We start from the raw sequence: 19,763 nt of genomic DNA, 5'->3' as shown, positions 1-19,763 counted from the left end.
CACTTTCTTCTGGGAAGAGGAAGAGCAAATCCTGTCTCCAATATTCAAAATCTTTCCTCCTCTGTGCATCCCTTTAACCTAAAAAGATTTTAAATCTGCCAAAATACAACCTAATAGCATCACAGAAGCAAGATGAGCTTAGATTTTGCTTCATATTCGTCCCCTTCATATTAGTACATGACCCCATGTACATCTGATTTCAACATATAACCTGCAGCTGCATTTGGTATTAATCATAATTCTTGGCTTTCCAACATATGTTTGATTTCATCAAATGTTTTGATGTTTTTATTTCTTTAAATAGTGACCACACTGGACAGAATTCAATTACATTACAAGATCCAATTACAGCTCAAGCTGTGACCATCTCCAGACCTGGTTTGGCCAATGTCATCACATTTTACATTTGCATTTACACCTGAATTAAATGCCTTCTTACCTTGTCCTGATAAGACGTGCAGACACAGACTGCCTGTTAATAGCAGGTGTAAATGGGGTCACAAACATTCACTGTGACTCATCTGTGCCCCCGAGCTTTAAACTCAACCAATCAGCAAACTGTGGGAAACGACTGACATAATGGCTTGATGAGTCATCATCTCGAGAGAACTTACAGTAATCTTGGAAGTATAACACGAAGCCTGATTTTTGCTGTGTAATGACATCCCTTTCATTTAGATGTAAATGAATTACGGAGCCACTAAAGCCCATGTGGTGAATCAAAAAACAATCATCAGTCATCTTCTGAATCATCTGAAAATAATCTGTTACACATCTGGCTCAAACTGACAGACTGACTACAGACAGAACAGTACCGGGAAACATATTAGTCCCTTTTAAATGTTTACTCATTTCAGCCACAAAAAGAAGAAGCCCACTCTCATACGAACCCGTCATCTCAAGATCACGCATTGAGACGAGGACTGCATGAATAGACAAAAGATAGCGAGACAATCCTAGAAGAACTATAAAGTTTGAGCACTTAGGCATTGTTTATTTTAAAAAAGCTCAAAAGCTTCTGTTCATTCACTGCATCTTGTACTTCAGTAACGATTTTTAACCCTGAAGTCTAAAGAAGGCAAAAAATTTGACGAATAGTCAAAAAGGTTATTTGAGAGGTGCACAATTCAGCCACAACATTAAAAGCACTGACAGGTAAAGTGAATAATTATATAAATCATCTTGTTACCATGGCACCTGTAAAGGGGTGAAATATATTAGGAAGAAACAGATCTATTACATTTTGAAATGGATGTGTTGAGTAGGAGGAGGGAAGAAAATGAGCAAAAGGGCCTGAGCACCTTTGACAAGAGGGAAATGTTTGGTCCTGGCATTAATGCGAATGTTACACTGACATGTACCAAAACCAAAGCAACACTGCAGGACAAGTGCACCTCGTAAAGTCAACTGTATCTTCAGCCCCATTCAGCAGAACAATGCGTACTGCCACACTTTAAAAAAAGGTTTGAGGTTCAAGATGTTGCTTTGGCTTCCAAATGCCACCTCAACATGACTCTGCATGGCTTAAAGGATATGCTGCTAGCATCTTGGTAATTAGTACAACAACGTCACCGTAACAGGTCTAATGGAGAACATACCTTGATGGATCAGAGCAGCTTTGGAAGCACAAGAGGCAGCTACACAATATTTAGACCGGTGGTTTTAATGTTGTCGGCCACTTTCAGGGCTGAATTGAGATTTAGGTTTGTGAGAATTCTAGGTAATTGCACCTCTAACAACAGTAGAAATGCCCAAACTTACCTCATCCACATTCTCAAAGGCATTGATGATGTCATAGGGCAGGCACGACAGCAGGTCGATGACGAACCAAGTCTTCAGATAGTTCATCCGAATGAGTTTGGGGTCAGAGATCACCTCTCCACCGGGCCCCACGAAGGTGGTGTGGAAGTTGAGAACGATATCCACCAGGAAGATGACGTCGACTACGCTGTCTAGCACCAGCCAAACAATGTTGTTCTGCTTGGTCTTAAAAGAGACATTGTAGGGCACCATGATGGCCGTGTAGAAGGTGAGGATGAGGATGACCCAGTCCCAAGTGGTCTTGAAGGTGCAGTAGTGAAGTATTATGTGAGGTGGTGTCTTGGGGGCTTCCTGCTTGTACTGCGGGAGGATGTCAGAGTTTAGCTGCAAAACCTGGAGGTGGTTTTGCAGATGGAAACAGCAATATGATTAGACTTCAGTTCTTCATCAAAAGCACCCTTAGTCTAAACAAAATACAACAGTAAATGTACAGTATGGGTAAAAAACAGGTTAATGCTTTAGACATCTGTGGCTTTTGTATATTTAAGTGTACATTTTACTAATAACATGAATTAATAAGTGATTGCAGCTCTTCGGCATCTTTGTGTGTTAAAAACTTGTAAATATTGAACTGCCAGTTTTGTTTATGCATTTTATGCATTTCCAGCTCTTTTTTTAAACTCTGAGAATGCATAAGGGTAAGCTTTTGTTTTGTTTTTATTTCTATCTCTGGGCTCTTAGTTGATTGTCTATCAGAAACAAGTCATTTTTATCTGTTGTCTGTTTAAGAAATCCCTCCCTAAAAGCCCATTTTCACTTCATTAGCCAATTCCTGGAATCCTGCTAAGAGCAGCCGGGTGAGCCATACTAACTGTACTGCTGGACCTGCTTTTGCATGAAGTGAAAGACACTGGAAACATTGGGAAACCAGTTTCATATCAACATTGTGGCATTGAAATGAACTAAAGGAAAGCATGATGCTGCAGGTTTCCTTTAATACTGATTTGAATTAGCAGAAAATTTTATATATGCAAGAATTCCAAAGAAAGCTAAAATTCCCCTGGTTCTTTCTCCAGCGTGAGTCCGATTTATTAGTTCATTAGAGAAAAGTTTGTCCTGTCAAGCGAATTTCTAACTGTCAGCGATGTTTGTAACAGCAGTCCAAGAAAGACGGTTGCACGTTTCTGTTTTTTACTAACTACATGCACGGTTTCCAGAAAGGAAACGAGAGAAAGGGGGAAATTAAATTAGTGAAATAGATGAAAGAAAGCTCAACAAAAACAGTCCTTGTTTTGTTTTTGTTTATTAAGTCTAACGATCATCAGCCCATGGTGCTCAGCACTGTGAAGGAAAAGTTTTTCCTCTCAGTTTTAATCTGTGTTCATCACGTCTGTTCTTCTGTAAGGCTGTTGGTGACAGAAATGTATTATGAATACATTTTGGCTTGACGTGGGGAAGACACAGAAGGGGGACTGAAATTGGCAAGAAGAAAAGGAGAGAGGGGGGAAAGAATAGATGACCAAAAAATTAAATTAAAAACATTTTTTTTAAAGAATACGTAGTCTATTTCCTAGCGTGGTGATGATCACCCTTGCCAAGCTCAGCCACCTCTACAGAACAGACTCCAGCAGCTCCACATGCAGATCACACATTAACCATTCGACTCATTATTTATACAAAATAATAGTCTATTTGTGTCAGCTACAGAGCTGTAATATATTCTGCCGCCGCAAACATAACACATTAACAGGTTTCTGTATTCGGTGAAAGAAGCCTGTTAAATATACATATTTAGTAGTAATACAGCTCTAATAGTAAAATTGCTGTTTTTATAGTTACTACCAATACAGCTCTTCTGGTTCTGGTATTATTGTATTTGCGATGACTACAAGTAATAACCCTAAACTACTGATACTGCATGTCATCATCATTTTCTCCTGACAAAACAGTTGGGACAGCGTGGCCTCAGTTAGCCCAAACTGTCCTCACACTGGGATTCAGTTTGATGCTAAATAAAACGATGGATTGACAGAGCTGAGGTTTAACAGCAAGCTTCATAACATCAGAGCTCAGTCACTTCTAATTCTCTTCATCAAAGCTGTCAGTCAAACTGGTCAAGAGCTGCACCACAGCTCAGAAACGAGGCTGCCAATTAACCCACAGAAGCATTGTGAGGAGAAGAAAAAAAAACACTCGCACACATCCCTGCTTACACGTGAGACACTCAACAGCATCCTTGACAGACGCCAGCTGTGCCTTTCAGACTGCAGAGCAGATGGCTCACCTGCAGTGTCTGCTGAGCACCCTCAACACATTACCCTGTAACCCATCCAGCACCAGGCCAGGAAAACGGCTAAGAGAGTGCATTAGCTTGTTATACCAGGTCTAACTTATTTCTTTTTCCAGTCCTTCCTTCCTACTTCTCTCCTAAACATTACTGCTCTTACATTCTCCTACATCTCCTTCTCTCATGCCATTCTTTCCCTCTTAAGTTGCTACTTCCACTCCTTTCTCTTCCCTCTCTTTGTAGTTCTTTTTCTCCACCTTTCTCAGTTCACCTCTGTTTCACCTTTAGGACACCTGAGTCGGTAACACCTTCCCAGAAACCCTCACAACTTCTTGCATCATGCACTAAACACAAACAAACTCTGATTAAAGGCATCACACCTTCCTCAAACATTCATGAATAAAACAGGTTGATGAAAACTGGGAAAATGAACCATCTTCTTTCCACCCTGCAATCCATTTTCTAACTTTATAGCACAATCATTTGGAGTGCTCGCACCACCCTATTCTGTCTCTCCACCTGTCCTGAATGGTGCCCACAGTTCAGAGGAGCAGCAGGGAATGTGTTACTTCCAACAACAGCAGTTAAGGGGAGGGTGGTGTGCGTGTTTAGGAAAAGGTGAAGCCTGTGACTGCATATGCATGTTTTTGACTGTAAAAGTTGATGTTCTCTTTTAGTGAGCTTTGGGAATATGGTCAGAAGGAGGCTATAAATCTTTTATACGGGGATTTTTTTGATGCAGAAATATTTCAAGGGTAGCAAATTTACAGTGTGTGTGTTTATACAGAAGACTCCTTCTGGTGTGACAGGGTAGCTACACAGCAAATTCAAAAGTGTTAAATGTTTTGGTGTTAATAGTCTTCTTGCAAAAGTAGAGTTAATTTTACTCTAAGTAGAGTCACATTCTTTTAATGTAACTCTGAGGTGTAAAATGATAGTAGTTAAAATCGAGTGTTAAAAATGAGTGTTTCTCTGTCAAATCTGGAGGTGTTACAATGGAAACATTAACTCTTGACCTCTTAACTCTGAACTCCTAGAGGGGCTATGACACCAACAGAGTAAATTCACAGACTCCGCCCCCAGCACGGCTCCAATCGAAGCTGAAGTGAAGCCGTTTCAGAACATTTTGCTCTACATATTTGAGTTGTTTGCCATGCTTGGTAAGTCATTTTTTCAAAGATTGTTTCAATTATTATTATGAGCTTTTACTTCTGTGGCTCTTTGGAGTTGAGACAAAGCTGTGTGAAAGGCATTAGCCATGTTGCTCGGTGATAGCATAATATTCTGTTTTAGCTAGCTGAAAGGTGTTGTTTGCGGGCAAATACCACAGCCTTGGGGAAAAAGCTTGCATGTGAATTTTCAGTCAAACGTTTGGTCAAATACACCTAAAACAATGTCTAGAATGTGAAATGTTGGTATAATGGTGCTACTTGAAGCCTGAAAACGATCGCCCATAAAAAAAAACGAGCAAACAGCAGTAGCAGACGTCCTGACTGGTTTCTACGTTAGCATAGATCCCTCCAGAGTTTTGTGCACACGGTTTAGGTAAAAATTAAAAAGGTTGAGGTTTTACATTTAGTTCAGTATTACCTGGTGCCTGCGTCTTTGTCTTTTGGGAAAATACTTTACACAAGTAATGGCTCAAAGAGGATTCCTTTTTTTTTTCTGTGCTGCAATTGTTTACTGGATTATTTGTGCCATTAATTAGTGTCAACTAATTTTTATTCAATCTCCACACAGGATATGCTTGTGAAGAGGGAATATGGGGGAGAGCAGAAGTGCGTTGAAGTTCCACAAAGTGATGAATGAAGGACATGCATATTGTATTGAAGAAATAAGTGATGAGAATGCTGTTATTTGCATTTACCATGTCAGACCTTTTGATAAACAAAATTCTAATGAAAGTGAGAACATGTATACTGTTACATCTTTCAGAAAATGTTTTGAAATTGTGGTGCACAGTTCAGAATAAATGTTTTTCAAAAACCATTGCGTCTTTTTAGTAAATGTTTATTTCCAAAAGAAATTTCTAGAAGTTCAGAACAGTAAAATTCCCGCTTTTTAGAATGAATTAGAAGATAACTCTTACGTAGTTAAACTAAAATACTCTTTGAGAGTTAATATATAAACTCTTAACACCAAGTGTTAAATTATCAACTCCAGACAGATTTGGTGTTTAACACTAAATCAGAGTTAACGTACCAACTCTCCAAAAAGAATTAAATTAACACTCTCTGGTGTGGACCCATATAGACACTTTAATAGTGTTGAAATCAAATCTGACAGTGTTAATTTGGACATGCTGGATTTGCTGTGTACAGTTAGCGACTATGTTGTTTGCAGAATGAAGAAATGGGAATGATTTTCAGTTTAAGTTGAAGAACTAAGCTGCTGCTTAAATGGAACAATTAATAGAAGGTTTTGCACTGCTTAAAGGTTAGCAGGCAAACAGAAAACGCACTTAAATTTACAATAATACAATTTCTTTTTTTTTATCAAGCTAGGATTAGCCAGCTAGCTGCTATTACTAGGTAACCAGCAAATTATCTATCTGTGTGAGCAGTTCAGCTTGTGTTACCAACTTCAGCCAGATAAAAAACTATTTGTATCTAGTGAAACCTTGTGCACACATGGCATAAGTACAATTTAGGTGAGGAAAAAAGCTTTTTAAACCTCAAAGTTGAGCAAGCTAATACTCAAATCATAACAACAGTTTCCTCAAGGTGCTTAATATTGTAAAGATACTACAATAATACAGAGCACCCTCAAAAATCAGGCAACCCCCTATGACAGGGGTGGGCAATCTCAGTCTAATTTAGCCATTTAAATCAGCTGTGTTGGTTCGAGGACACATCTAAAACCTGCAGGGACACCGGCCCTCGTGGACTAAGATTGCCCACCCCTGTATGAGCAAGCACTTTGGCAACAGTGGGAAGGAAAACCTCCCTTTTAACAGGAAGAAACCTCCGACAGAAGCAGGCTCGGGGGGCAACGATCTGCCGCGAGCGATTGGGGTGAGGGAAGGAAGACAGGATAAAAGGCATGCTGTGGAAGAGAGCCAGAAATTAATAATAGCTCATAATTAATAGCCACCAACAGCCTTGCAGCATAACTAAGGGTAGGTTCAGTGTCACCTGATCCAGCCCTAGCTACAAGCTTTGCCAAACAGGAAAGTCTTAAGCCCAACATTATAAAGACATAGACATATGTCTGTCTCCTACATCAGGACATCCTGAAAATAACAAAGTAATAAATAGATGAGCACATGTCCCCTTCTTGGCCAGTTACAATGTCTCAAACACAACTTTAGATCACTCCATGAAGTCCTGTTGCACTTGTACATCTTTGGGTCATAATCTGTGGTCTGGTTCTTATCACCAGTGATGAGCCATTATGCAAAACCCAAATCTACGAGATGATTACCTTGAAGGGGCGATGTGCCAAAATTGGTTTGGGTCTCTTTTTTTTTTTTATAGGTGGCACTGAGTAACTTTTTCATCGGACCTAGGATAAGTACCTGCAAAAAAAAACTACAAAAATGTTCTTCATATAACGTATGTGCTCACCTCAGCCAGTCTGGACTGTTTATGGCTGACTTCAGGTTTGCCAATAGGCGCCAGTTGCTGTAGGGTGTTGCGGTTGTTGGTGAGTGCACGTGTTAGCCGTGCAAATTTGGTCCATCCTGAAAAAATGAGAAGTCAATTATTGCCAAAATCACAGTCATTACACTTTAACCGGTCTTGTCATCTATGTCAGCTGATACTTTATGAGCTACACAAACACAATCAGACCCCAGGCAGCTGTATGTTACCACTGCCCATGCAGTTTCCCTGCTCAAGGCTCACAGCACTTCATCAGATTTTCATAAAATGTTGTCTACTGAATCACTGTGCTTCCATTGCAAAGCAGCACAGTTTGCTTTAGGAGGTCAGAGCCATGGATTAAGTAACAGGACTTTCACCTACTACAGTCATAATTCCAATATTTTTCAAACCACTGACACTTTCTTCATGCCAATTGTACTCTTAATTAAAAGTGAAGCTACTTAGGATTATGAAAAGATCATGGTAGCATTTAAGCACCTGTTTGACAACAACTGTGGGGAGCCTCACTTACACTTCTAGCACAGCAGCAAAACCCTTCCTAGTAAAATACATTATTTGTCTTCATGTAAACAAAAAGATGACATTTTGTCTCCATTTCACTAATTCATGTAAACACAGCGCAAAACCCAGAGCCATCCGGTGTGCCCTGACCACACAGGAATCACTGAAAATTTTGCACATTTTTGTCTTGTGAAAAAGCGAAGGCTTAGGGAACCTGCTGTCTGTATGTACTAGTCAACCAGACATTATTCCTAGGGAAATTCCCAGTAATCTGATATTTATTCACACCATCATCTGCGGTCGACCGCATGCAACACTCAGAGATCCGTACACCCTGATAGTCGTGAAAATCAGTGTTTAAATGGCAGAAGTGAACAGTCATTGTAAATTGTTCCAGTTCAAAAGAAGAAAAAGGGTAGAGAAGAGCCGTCCATAACCAATCAAACACAGAAATGCTGAAGATGCATCTCACACATCTGGATCAAACCATGTTAATAGTCCGTCCCATGTTTCCCAATCAGTATTGTTAGATAGATCTTTGTTGGGTTTTTCTCTGTATCTATGAAGCGCCTTGAGGCGACTTATGTTGTGATTTGGCGCTATATAAATAAAATTGAATTGAATTGAATTGAATTTCCTCTTTTGGTCTTTTAAACTGAAGCCTTCCGTCCTATCTCTGACTTCCATTTGATTCTTTCATCTCATGGAAAAAACTAGAAAAACAAGGATTAAGATGAACGAACACTTCTTGAGCCCTCTGAGCCCTCGTGTTTGTGCGTCTTTGTCATTTTTTTAAAACATGGTCATAAGAAATATTCCAATAAATAAAGATAGTAAAAGCTGCAGTTTCTTTGGAAAATGTAATTATTAACTAAAAACAGATTCATATAAAAGTTTGTAAGTCTACCTAAAAATACAGCCATGTCAGCAGAGGTCATTTCAGTAATGACGGCCACACCTTTCTCAGTGAGAGCAAACACAGTTTTGGAGGTCAGGTGCTTCCTGCTCTATTGCTCTAAAAATAAAATCAAATATTTCAAAGAGAAAAGGGTCACACAACAGGGGCACATCACTTACAGTAGTCACACGTCGTGATCGACCCGGCCCTTTGAAGAAACCATTACGAATAAAAAGCAGACTTTGAAATGGCTTTTAACCCTCAGGCCTCCAGCTATGTGAAAATCCTCCTTTCATTCTCTGTTAGAACGGAGAGAAACTCAGGCGCTCACTTCTTTGTGCAGCGGTGTAGAAAAGCCTGAGACAATGCTGTGCTGATGTCAATACGGGAGGAATATCAACACGACATCCAATTTATTCTGAAACCCAATCATCAGCTTCCCTCGAGCAAAACTGCTGCTGCAGCTGTTGTAAAACTTACTGTACGGCTTCAGTTTCTAAGGCTTCTTTTCTTTTTCTACACATTTTTAAAGTTGGTGTTGCACAACCACAGAAAATGAGCCTTAATTTTTAGCTAAAATGAGTATTTTAAAGTATATATTCTTCAGGGAAATTGCTGCAGCATATGTACACTAGCATTGATTGTGTAACTCACTGTATAATATACTGTATTTTGTTGGCTGTTGATCAATTTCACTTGTTCGTCATAATCCCTGCAGTGTGTTCCTATCTTTTCTACCTCACATTCTACATCAGTGCGCTTTAATATTACCTGTATACTTCCTACGCTTATGCTGTAATGTTACCTATTACCTTTTAACAACTACAGCTAATACATTTGAAGATTCTAATTTCATATTTACACAAAAATACATGTAAACCCACGAAACATCCTGCGGCTCAGGCGGAAGACTGGGTCGGCTACCGATCGGAAGGTCGGTGAATCAATCCCTGGCTTCTCCAGTTTGTATGCTGAAGTATCCGTGGGCAAGATACAGAAAAAGGTACAGAGTTCCTCCCTGCATCCATCAGAGTATAAGTTCATGTCTGAACGATGCTATATGAACAACTTGTCACATCCTCAACAGAAAAAAGTGCTTTACCTGTCCATTTACCAAATTCACATCCCATCTCGAAAGGCTTAATTTGTTATCTTTGGGTTGTTTTTTTAAAAAAGGGTGTAGTTTTTTCTTTCCTCAAACTTTGGACTGTTACAATTAAACTGTTAAATTACAAATAATTATTACTCATCATTATTATTATTAATAATATTATTCCTATGTTTCATTCACAAGAACACAGCTGTGCTCACTTGTGTACATGTAAATAGATATTGCTGAGTAAACAACATTCTGTGCGTAGATGTGTTGAAATGGTTGCAGCAGAGTACAACAAATACAACACATGGGGCAATTGGGAAGTGATGAATAAATACAGCCCCAGAGCCTACAGGTGGATGCTGGCTGGGGGAGGGGGTTAAAGTAACATGCAGTGATGCTGAGCAGTAGCAGCTGTCAGAGGTAAAGCTGGGAACTTATGAACATAAATGTACTGTCAAAATGAAAGTAAGGCAACCAGTTTGGGAAAACAATGAGACAAATTACTGTGTAGGACACGATGCAGCTCGAGTTGATTTGGCGCATAACTGCCAATTTTTAGTCAAGGTGGCTACTGATTAAAAAATGTCAATGTTGCTCAGTGGATGCTAAATGTACCTATTAATAATATGAGATAATAATAAAAACACAATATTCTGAGACTCCTAGTTGGTCTCTCTACTGACATCATTGCACAAGTGAGACAGGATATCAGCCAAAAAAACACACTAACCCAAATAACTTCAACAAGCAAGGGAGAGAGCAGAGGCCCTCAATGCTGACCCACATTAATGTAGCACTACTAATGCATTATAACACTAAAAACTTTCTTCCTCAGAATTTTTAGGGACACACTACACACAATGCTGAGTTTCTAACTCAGGGGTGCCCAATCCCGGTCCTCGAGAGCTACCGTCCTGCAGCTTTTAGATGCATCCTTGTTCCCACACACCCGAATCAAATGAATGGCTTGTTATCAGGCCTTTGCCAAACATGATGGCATGCTGAAGAGGTAATCAAACCATTTGATTCAGCTGTGTTGGAGTAGGGATGCATCTAAAAGCTGCAGGATAGTAGCTCTTGAGGACTGGGATTGGGCAGCCCTGTTCTAACTTATAAGAAATCAACTTGGGGACAAAGCCTTTCAAGATGTGTTATCTTTGGCATTTTTGTAGATTCAGCTGAAGAGACTGGAACATATAAAATGTTTTTGATAGAGGCTGCAAGTAATTAATTCAGCAAATTTAATGTTTAGACAACACTGGATCATCCTTGAGTTGGGTGCCTTTTTATACTTGAATGGCTCATAGATCACAATAATAATAATAATGATGATGATGATATTAAACATTCTTCTGAAAAAGGTACAAGGACTAGACTGAAAATGCATGAAAAGCAATGTTTACGTTGGCTAACAAGCTGCTAACAATATAAACTAGATCATTACTAATAAAAATCTTGCTGCCTATGCTTTTCAAGTAGTTTCAATTTACTATGAAGCTGACCACTAGGAGCTGTGATCGAGGCTTACATTAACTAAGCATCCTTTTCACTCATGACAGCAAATTAATAGTCCACAACTAACTCTCTTAAACAGGGAAATCCATCATGACACGTGATTTGTTGTGAAACCTGAACTATTTCTAACACCTAAATCTTGCATATGAATTTATGTTAGAAACCGTGACAAAGAATGATTTGACTGTAGCGCCTTTCCTTTGTGATGTAATTCTTATCATTTTCATGTCATTCTTAAGACTTTTTTTCTGTGCTGCCTATAATGGCTGAATAGTTCACGGTAAAATGTGCATGCATTACAGAGCAGCACAATGCATTAACAGAAAAACAGCGAGCCGCTGGCAGAGAAAATGAGCCAATGGGCTCTTTTTCATACAAACATTTTCATCATGAAGCAAAATGGGAGAATTTGTCTTGCTGGCATTCACGTAAATACATACTGACAGCCCACAGGCTTCCACTGTACATTGTGGCAAAAAAAGGACAAAAAGCCCTCACAGAGAGCATGAAAGGAAACTGCAGGACAAGAAAATAAGCGGTCTTTTTCACGGTTAATAGTGCTGCGTCTGCCTATGTTTCACAAGAATGCAGCAACCGTGTGATTTATCAGACTTGAAATGGAAATTGAAAAAAAAAAGGAAAAAGGCATTCGGCTAAAAATAACACAGGAGCAGAACTAGTGCACGCACCAAAGTAAGTAGAGTCTGAGATTAGATTTTGGTTGAAAATACTACACACAGCAAACTGCATTGCATGACATGCGCCTTTATAAACAGTACATGTGGGACACATGACTTATATACATGCAGTGCAAAAGCACATCATTCTTTTTCATTTTGTAATACCTGGAAGTGCAGGTGAAAAAAGATGTCCTGTAAGAGGGGAGATATAGAGGTCACAACAGAGTTTGGCAAGAGGTCACAGACGGTTTTAAAGATTAACTCTACATCCACGTATGGCGCAGGTTGAAGCAAATTGCAGCAAATCATGTTTGTTGCTAAGAATTGAGTGGAATTAAACAGACCCAATCATTTTTATGACTTAGAGGATAAATTCAACAAATGTTAACAATATTGCTGCATAATGATAACCTTGGAAAAAGAACCCTAAATCCAAGCAATAATTTGGACATTTAGCCAAAATGGAAGTCCGATTGTTAAATGAGTTTTATGTGGCCATTGAAATGCCGTGAAGTTCACAGCACACAGTTTTTGTGCTGATGGAGATACCATAATCAGTCAGCAGAGTGTTGGCAAACGTTTCCCAGCCTCAGCACTCGCCAACCCTGCTCTGTAAATTTACGTGGTCTGCCACTTCATGACTGAGCTGCTCTGGGTCTTCACCTTGCAGTAATGCCACTTCCAGCTGATCGTGGAATACAAGCAGACTTGTTACAAAGATGGCATTCAGTTACAGCACTGTGGTTGAATCAAGTGGACACAAATGTTTGTAAAAGCAGACTGCATGGTTAGGTGCTGTGATTTTATACACGCGTGTGTTCGGGACTGAAAACACCCAAATTCAAAGATTCAACAGTGTGGTCCTATGTTTTTTTTACATATAGTGTAGCTATTGAACAATTTGTTGTAATATATCAGTGCTTAGTAAGGTTCCTTGAGCTTTCCAAGTTGTAAAAAACTTGTGTGTGACAAGTTGTTCTCACCCAAAGATGGATTACAATTAACTAACTTGGATAGTGAGACAGAGTGACGAACCCGACCACACAGTTCGCACGTTTTGACCCCTTTTATTTAGCTGTTCGTGCCTTTAATACACGGTCGCAGCTTTTCAGCTGCCAGCCACACGCACAACCCCAACTCAGGTCCCGGTACATTTCTTTATAGGGGAGACGTAATTGGCTGACGGAGCTCCGGTGTGTCTCAGCCTCCCTTGCAGCTGAGCCCCAAGCCACACCCTGCCACAGATAGATTTCCAACAAATGAAATGAAATCTATGCATTTTTTAAACACAATGGAGAACAATTCAATTAAATGTCTTCCACATTCTCAAATATTGTATTCCTTAAAAAAAGGTCACCATTTAAAAAGACTTCCGTTCTTCTCAACAGAGCGGACTGTAATTTCCACAGCACAAAACCACTTTGAGTAAAGGTAACTGTTACTGGTCAAGCTAAATCAAACTATTGGTTTAAAAAAACTGAAGGATTACACTTAGTGCCTGAGGCACTTGTGTTCCTGCCACAGTACTCGTCACTCATTGTGATCAGCCGTCAGCCTGAAATGTTGTCTCGCCTGAGGCTGAGGTAACAGCACTTTGTGAAGCACTCACAGGTGCTGACAAAGCAAAGCAGTCAACACAGCCACTCTACCATAAAACAACAACAACACAGTGACCATTATTTTTTAATAGTTCTGCTTTCCTGTGTTTTCTTTTTCCTCTTTTTTTTCTTACTGCTTCAGTCAGTGGATGATACTGAGACGAATAAGCACCGGCCAGCTGGTTCACCTTGATAACCACAATCAGCCACGTGCAAAGAAAATTGCCTCGATCCAGATGTTTTAGGTTCGTGGGAGAAGCACCATTTAAAGCTCAGTTTAAGTGGAAACATGAAGGAAAGAATGCAAATCTCTTCTCACATGCAGAAACATCCAGGTTTTAGACCAATAAATGTGTATAAATGGTTTATTTTTAGGTGAAACGGGGACACGGTGTCAAGAAAGCACACAATGAATTTGAAATCCCCTGTTAGATTTTTACTGCAATATCTCCCACTCTGATGACGCTGACATGCTGTGGCATGCCGCGCTGTGGGAGCAGCCAGAGACGGAGCCCAGAGTGAATTTTAGTCTGCAGCACGAGCCAACTCCACCAACGCCTGCAGCAGCGAATCTCCCTTCCCTACAAACGGCCTCTCCCACCCCCCTTATCACCAGGCGGGCTAAACTGCTGAACCCAGTACGCCCCTGTGTGCTCTGTGGCACAGCAGGCAAAGGCTGCATCCTCTCTGTGGCTTCTAATGAGCTGTACTGTACTGAAATACACCACAGGGCACTAGCTGGTCTGAAGTTGGAGTATGCCAGTCAAACCACCACCTGCGAGGTGGAGCTTTGTTACCAAGGAGATTGTCTTTTAAAAGGTCAAACTATACGCACTTACATGCATGTCCAGAACAAGAAGCCATATCTTTAATAGTCCATTCCTTTTTAACAATATGTTTATTTTCATGTTGAAATGTCAGAAATTAAAAGATTAAAAGTATTAAATGCTAAACTGTTTTCTGCTCAAACCAACCCTGTTTACATTAGCTTGAACTTATATTAACTGTAAATAAATTTTAAGTAAATTAGTGTTGTGTTTTATACACACAAAGCATTGCTTTGACTTTTAATGAACTATGACTTTAAAAAACTTTTAATATACCATCCAAAACTGACAGACATGAAAATGCATTTTCTTTATTGGCAGTAAATATTCATCCACTTTATTATCAGGTACACTTGTTCAACTTGTTAACATAACTATATAGTCAGACAATCACCTGGCAGCAGGTCACGAGTGTCAGTTTGGGGAAGAAATATGACTTAAGTAACTCTGAATGTGGCATGGTTGTTTGTACCAGGCAGGCTGGTTTGAGAAACTGCTGATCGACTGAGATTTTCCTGCACAACCATCTGTGGGGTTAACATAGGATGGCGTACAGGAAAAGTGAAACTATCCAGTGCAGATCCAAAATGGATAAAGATCATAGATTCAGACCAGATCAGGCCCAGATCCATTTCAGATGAGGTAATTTCCCAGCTCTTCCCATTCAGGTGAATCAAGGCGGGCTTATTTTGTCTGTATTCCTGATTTTAACCCGTAAGAGCCCAGACCAATTTTTACTGTCAGGAAAGCTATGGGAGAGTCAGTGTTGAAACTTTAACAAGAACACCTGTGTGACCTTGGTTTCTCATGGGTTGAAATAGGTCATCTCGCCAAAGCTATAATGAAATATGTCAAATCTAGCTGATGTACAGTAGACAGCGCTATAAAAGCTTACACGTGTCTTACAAAACTTGGAAAGCTGCATTTTTTTTTAGTTAAATGTGAAACAGTTACTACTGACTGTATGACAGCTATCAGCTATCAGTAAAGGCTGATCTTAGATCAGATTAAAAAAAGGTTAAACTGGGAAACAAAGCATAGTTTTTCTGTAAATCTCATTAAGCATTTTTATCCAGTAATGGAAGAAATAATTAAATCCTCTAACATTAAAAATCAGACTGTTACAGCACATCAGTACATTAAATGCTGATTGAATTTCATTTAAAAAAAAATGAAGTGGCCATAAACTGTTACATGTCTGATGTGTCAGTCAATGTTTTTATCTTCAGCTTCTGTCACCTACATTTTTCCTCTGTTAACTTGCTGAATAATTAGATGGAATCACAAACTGTGATGTCAAATTAAGATTGCAGCTTTAGCTAATGAAAACTCACGTTAGCTAAGATAAATGGTGACCATGGAGAGCACGAAAAATGTAAATATTTGTATGCAACTTTTTTTTTCTGTGTCTGATGATGACAGAGTGAACTAAACTTTCCCCTTTTTTATTTTTATTTTCTTAAATCAATATTCTGGGCCTTACTGGCACATGTTCATATTCAGCACTGGTACAATTTACCCATAATTATAACTTGTGTTATTACAGCTCCACAGACGAGGAGCTTTTTTCTCTACGCATGCATGTAGTTAACTCAAGATGATCATACTCAGAGTCTATTGGACTCACTCTGATCTTATGGCTAGACTCAGAGTTTGATGAACCTGCTTCCTGGAAAAAGGCCCTGATTGAATACTGTTACAGCATAACTGAGGGAACAACTCAGTAATTTGGTGCCACTGCTTTTTCAGATTCTACATAGCTTTGGGGTTATTAATATGTAACAACTGTAATGTTTGTGAGAATACTTTAATACAACATTTTTAGAGCTTCTCTACAGCACCATTACTGTACAAAAATACTTTAACTTGGATAAGCTAAGTACACTCATACTGCATAAAACTTGATGCCTCACTTTGTCAAAATGTTAAGCAAAGTTTGTCACACTGTCAGAGGCAGCAGCCACAGCGAAATCACAAAGATGTCAACACGCTAATGTGACGAATAGATCCACTAAGGCTTCGATCGTTCGATTGCTTTGATTCAGGCCATGTTTTTCATGTCGCTGAGAACACTTTAAATTAATTAATTAAAAGAAACACACATGAGAACAGTGAGGAGATCTTTGCAGCGAGGAGGCAGGAGTACATCAGTGCATGTGTGCGCACATGTTTACAGGTGCCTGTATATCAATGAAGGGGGAAGGGTGCATGATCCTTGTAAAAAGGGAAAACACACCAGAATGGCAGCACCAGAACTGACTCCCAAGGCGGGGAGCTGACACTGTAGGGCACGGAGGATAACACCGGTACCCACTCCTCCAGTGACTCCTGACAGCATCAGAACCTTGTCAAACACAACCTGACAGCTTTGCAGGGAAACTGCAGAGAGACTTGACATGTTCCTTTTTTCACATTCAGCTTGGGATGAAAAACAAAAGAAAGGAAAAAGGTTTGTAGCAAGTACTAATCTTCTGAGACTTCTCAGCGTGAGAGAAAGGACAGAGGAGAGTTTGGTACGCAGAGTCAAAGGGAGCAGAAGGATGAGGTGGATGACAATTGAGACTAATTTGCTAATTGGAACTTGACACAAAGTGCATGCCAGACTAACAGAAATCACATTAACTTGGAGATAATAAGACAGATAAATTTTGGCTGACGATGGCACATACCGATAAGTCAACAGATCACCAACGATATCAGGCATTTCCTGAGGGTAATGTAAATTTGAGTATCCATTTTCACAGCCATCCACTGAGAAAAAAGAACAAGTGTCAACATCATAAGGGCCCCAGGGGGAAAAACCTCTAAAGCTGCAGTTTGAAGCAAAAGTGGTGGACCAGTCAGCCAACTGGTATTGGAATGCACTGTGCCAGCAAGGATAAAAAGAATAATGGGCATAATTACACAGAGAATGTAACGGAGGTAGCAATCAGTAACCAGAGAATATCAGAGAAAATTCAATGCAAGGCGAACACGATGACTGAGCAAAAGGGAAGAAGAGAGAGAAGGATGATAAACAAAACAGGTGTTCAAAGAAAAAGCTGCAAGAACGAGGAGGAAAAGCTAAGAAACTAGGATAAGGAAGAGAAAGTCAGTACCGTAAATGAAGGGCAAGAAAAGGTAGAGAATGATAAAGAAAAGTTAAAGATAAGGTGAAGGAAGTTTAGAGAAACATCAAGTAATAAAAGGAAAAGAATAAAGTGTAGGAGTGTACATATGCAGAAGGAGATGGAGAGAAAGGAAGAAAAAAGCTGTTGAAGGACAAGGATGAAGAAAGCTAATTACACGTCCGATCACAAGCCAAGTGGCGTTAGATTGCATTGGAGCATCCAGCCATGTATTAATTTCTTTTGCTCTCAGACATTTTGTCACATGTCATGCCCTGCACTGCTCTGCTGTTATTCTTCATAGTGTGTTGCTGTCTAATAAACCAGAAACAAAACACAATCTTTTCAAGTGGTTCAGAGCACCAAGCTGATCATCATCTGCACTAGGGAGCGTCGGGTTTTCAAATCTGTCAAGACTTTGGGCCCTCCGTCGTCCTCCACACAAAACTTATCTTCAACAAAAGGAGAGAAACATTTGTGCAGTGTGAAAACACCCACCTTTAGTGGTTTCATCTTCGATGGGCTGCTTGAAGAGGGTAATGTCCTTAAAAGTGCAGAGGAACAGCACCACCTTGTCATTCTCATTCCTGATGGGAGCCACTTGCATGTAGAACCAAACAGGACTTCCTGCAACAAAACATCATCAAATCTTAGAGTACATATGTCCAAAGGGAGTCACTATAAAACAAAATAACAAATAGACCCAAGACAGTGTCACCATTGAGGATTTAACATCCATGATGCTCGAAATAACCTTACCAAATGTAATCTGAACAATCTCTTGTGGAATCCTTACTAGGTTTGAAACATTATACTTTTATGTTGCTTTACTAAAAGAATTTTTCAAACTACTTATCAATGCTTCCATTAGGGGTTTGTGTTAGGGTGTCCACAAACCTTTGACCACTTCTTTCAAAATGTGAAAAATATATGTTGGAACAATTTGTGGAACAATTTGTGGAAAAAAAATGTTTTATTACTGCACTAGCTTTTATGACATCTCTGCTGTCTTTGCAGAAAACAGATTAAAGTGATTTCACATCTAAATTGCTGCTCTGGGCTTGCTCAAACAATCAACAGAGGGCAGATATAAATATAATCTAGCCATTAATTATGCTCCATTATCAGGACCAAGCAACCACATTAAGACTCTCAGAAGACAATCTTTGTGCCACTGAGTCAAATGTGGTTGGTTTCATAAGTCTGTATCAGATATTAAAATAAATGTAAAAAAAAAAATATATATATATATATATACGTTTAAATCTATATGCCAATAATGGATTTTAGAGATATTTATCTTAATAAAGAAAACAACTGAATTACACACCAGTGTGTGATAACCATTATTTTTATATCTGGTTAAAGGGTATTTTTTTCAAAAAGTGCTTGCTCATAGGGGGTCGTCTGATTGTATATAAGCACCTTGAGATGAATGTTGTTGTAATTTGGTGCTATATAAATAAAATTTAATTTAATTTATTTTAAAAACACAAGTCAAATAAAAAGAAATATCATATTCTGCTTTCTTACTTTGAAATTTAAGCAATTTTGTGGCAATGAACATGCTAACTCATTAGTACAAAAGGCTGAGTTGAGTCCTGAACCAGCACTCACGTGGCACTTGGGTACTTTGTGAGAGTGGTAAACATGGCAATTGAACTAAGTGGATGTGTCAGAGGTCAAAGTGATATTCTTTCCGCTTTTAAGGGGGCAGTGGATGGCACCCTAAGGAAGCCAGTAGATAAAGAAGCAAAACAATTAATCTACGTGTACTAAGGAAAAGAAGAGAAAATACTTCACACATAAAGAATTCGCCTCATTCACGTATTACACAAACGCCTCTATGAGGGCCCTGCTCTCATAATTTGTCATCAAATTTGTG

General features: G+C 39.3%; 1 protein-coding gene and 1 long non-coding RNA gene across 2 annotated transcripts in view; one reads left to right on the top strand and one right to left on the bottom strand.

Moving 5' to 3' along the window:
- Window positions 1-19,763, bottom strand: part of kcnh5b (potassium voltage-gated channel, subfamily H (eag-related), member 5b) — a 204,068-nt gene that overhangs the window by 168,864 nt on the left and 15,441 nt on the right. The window contains exons 4-6 of the mRNA XM_085442102.1: window positions 18,377-18,505; window positions 7,615-7,730; window positions 1,762-2,154 (exon numbers count right to left, since the gene is read on the bottom strand). Coding sequence (XP_085298228.1) covers window positions 1,762-2,154; window positions 7,615-7,730; window positions 18,377-18,505 — 638 coding nt within the window. The remainder of the gene's footprint in view (window positions 1-1,761; window positions 2,155-7,614; window positions 7,731-18,376; window positions 18,506-19,763) is intronic.
- Window positions 4,878-6,037, top strand: LOC146685521 (uncharacterized). The gene is made up of 2 exons (XR_014916833.1): window positions 4,878-5,208; window positions 5,789-6,037. It is a non-coding gene; the product is annotated as an uncharacterized LOC146685521 (long non-coding RNA).

This window comes from Copadichromis virginalis, linkage group LG19, assembly GCF_057382275.1.
Source record: "Copadichromis virginalis isolate Kocher_CV1m ecotype Utaka linkage group LG19, C_Virginalis_male_GT1.1, whole genome shotgun sequence".
Classification (NCBI taxonomy): Eukaryota; Metazoa; Chordata; class Actinopteri; order Cichliformes; family Cichlidae; genus Copadichromis; species Copadichromis virginalis.
The sequence above is the reverse complement of the archived record's forward strand: the minus strand, read 5'-3'. Positions and strand labels throughout refer to the sequence as shown.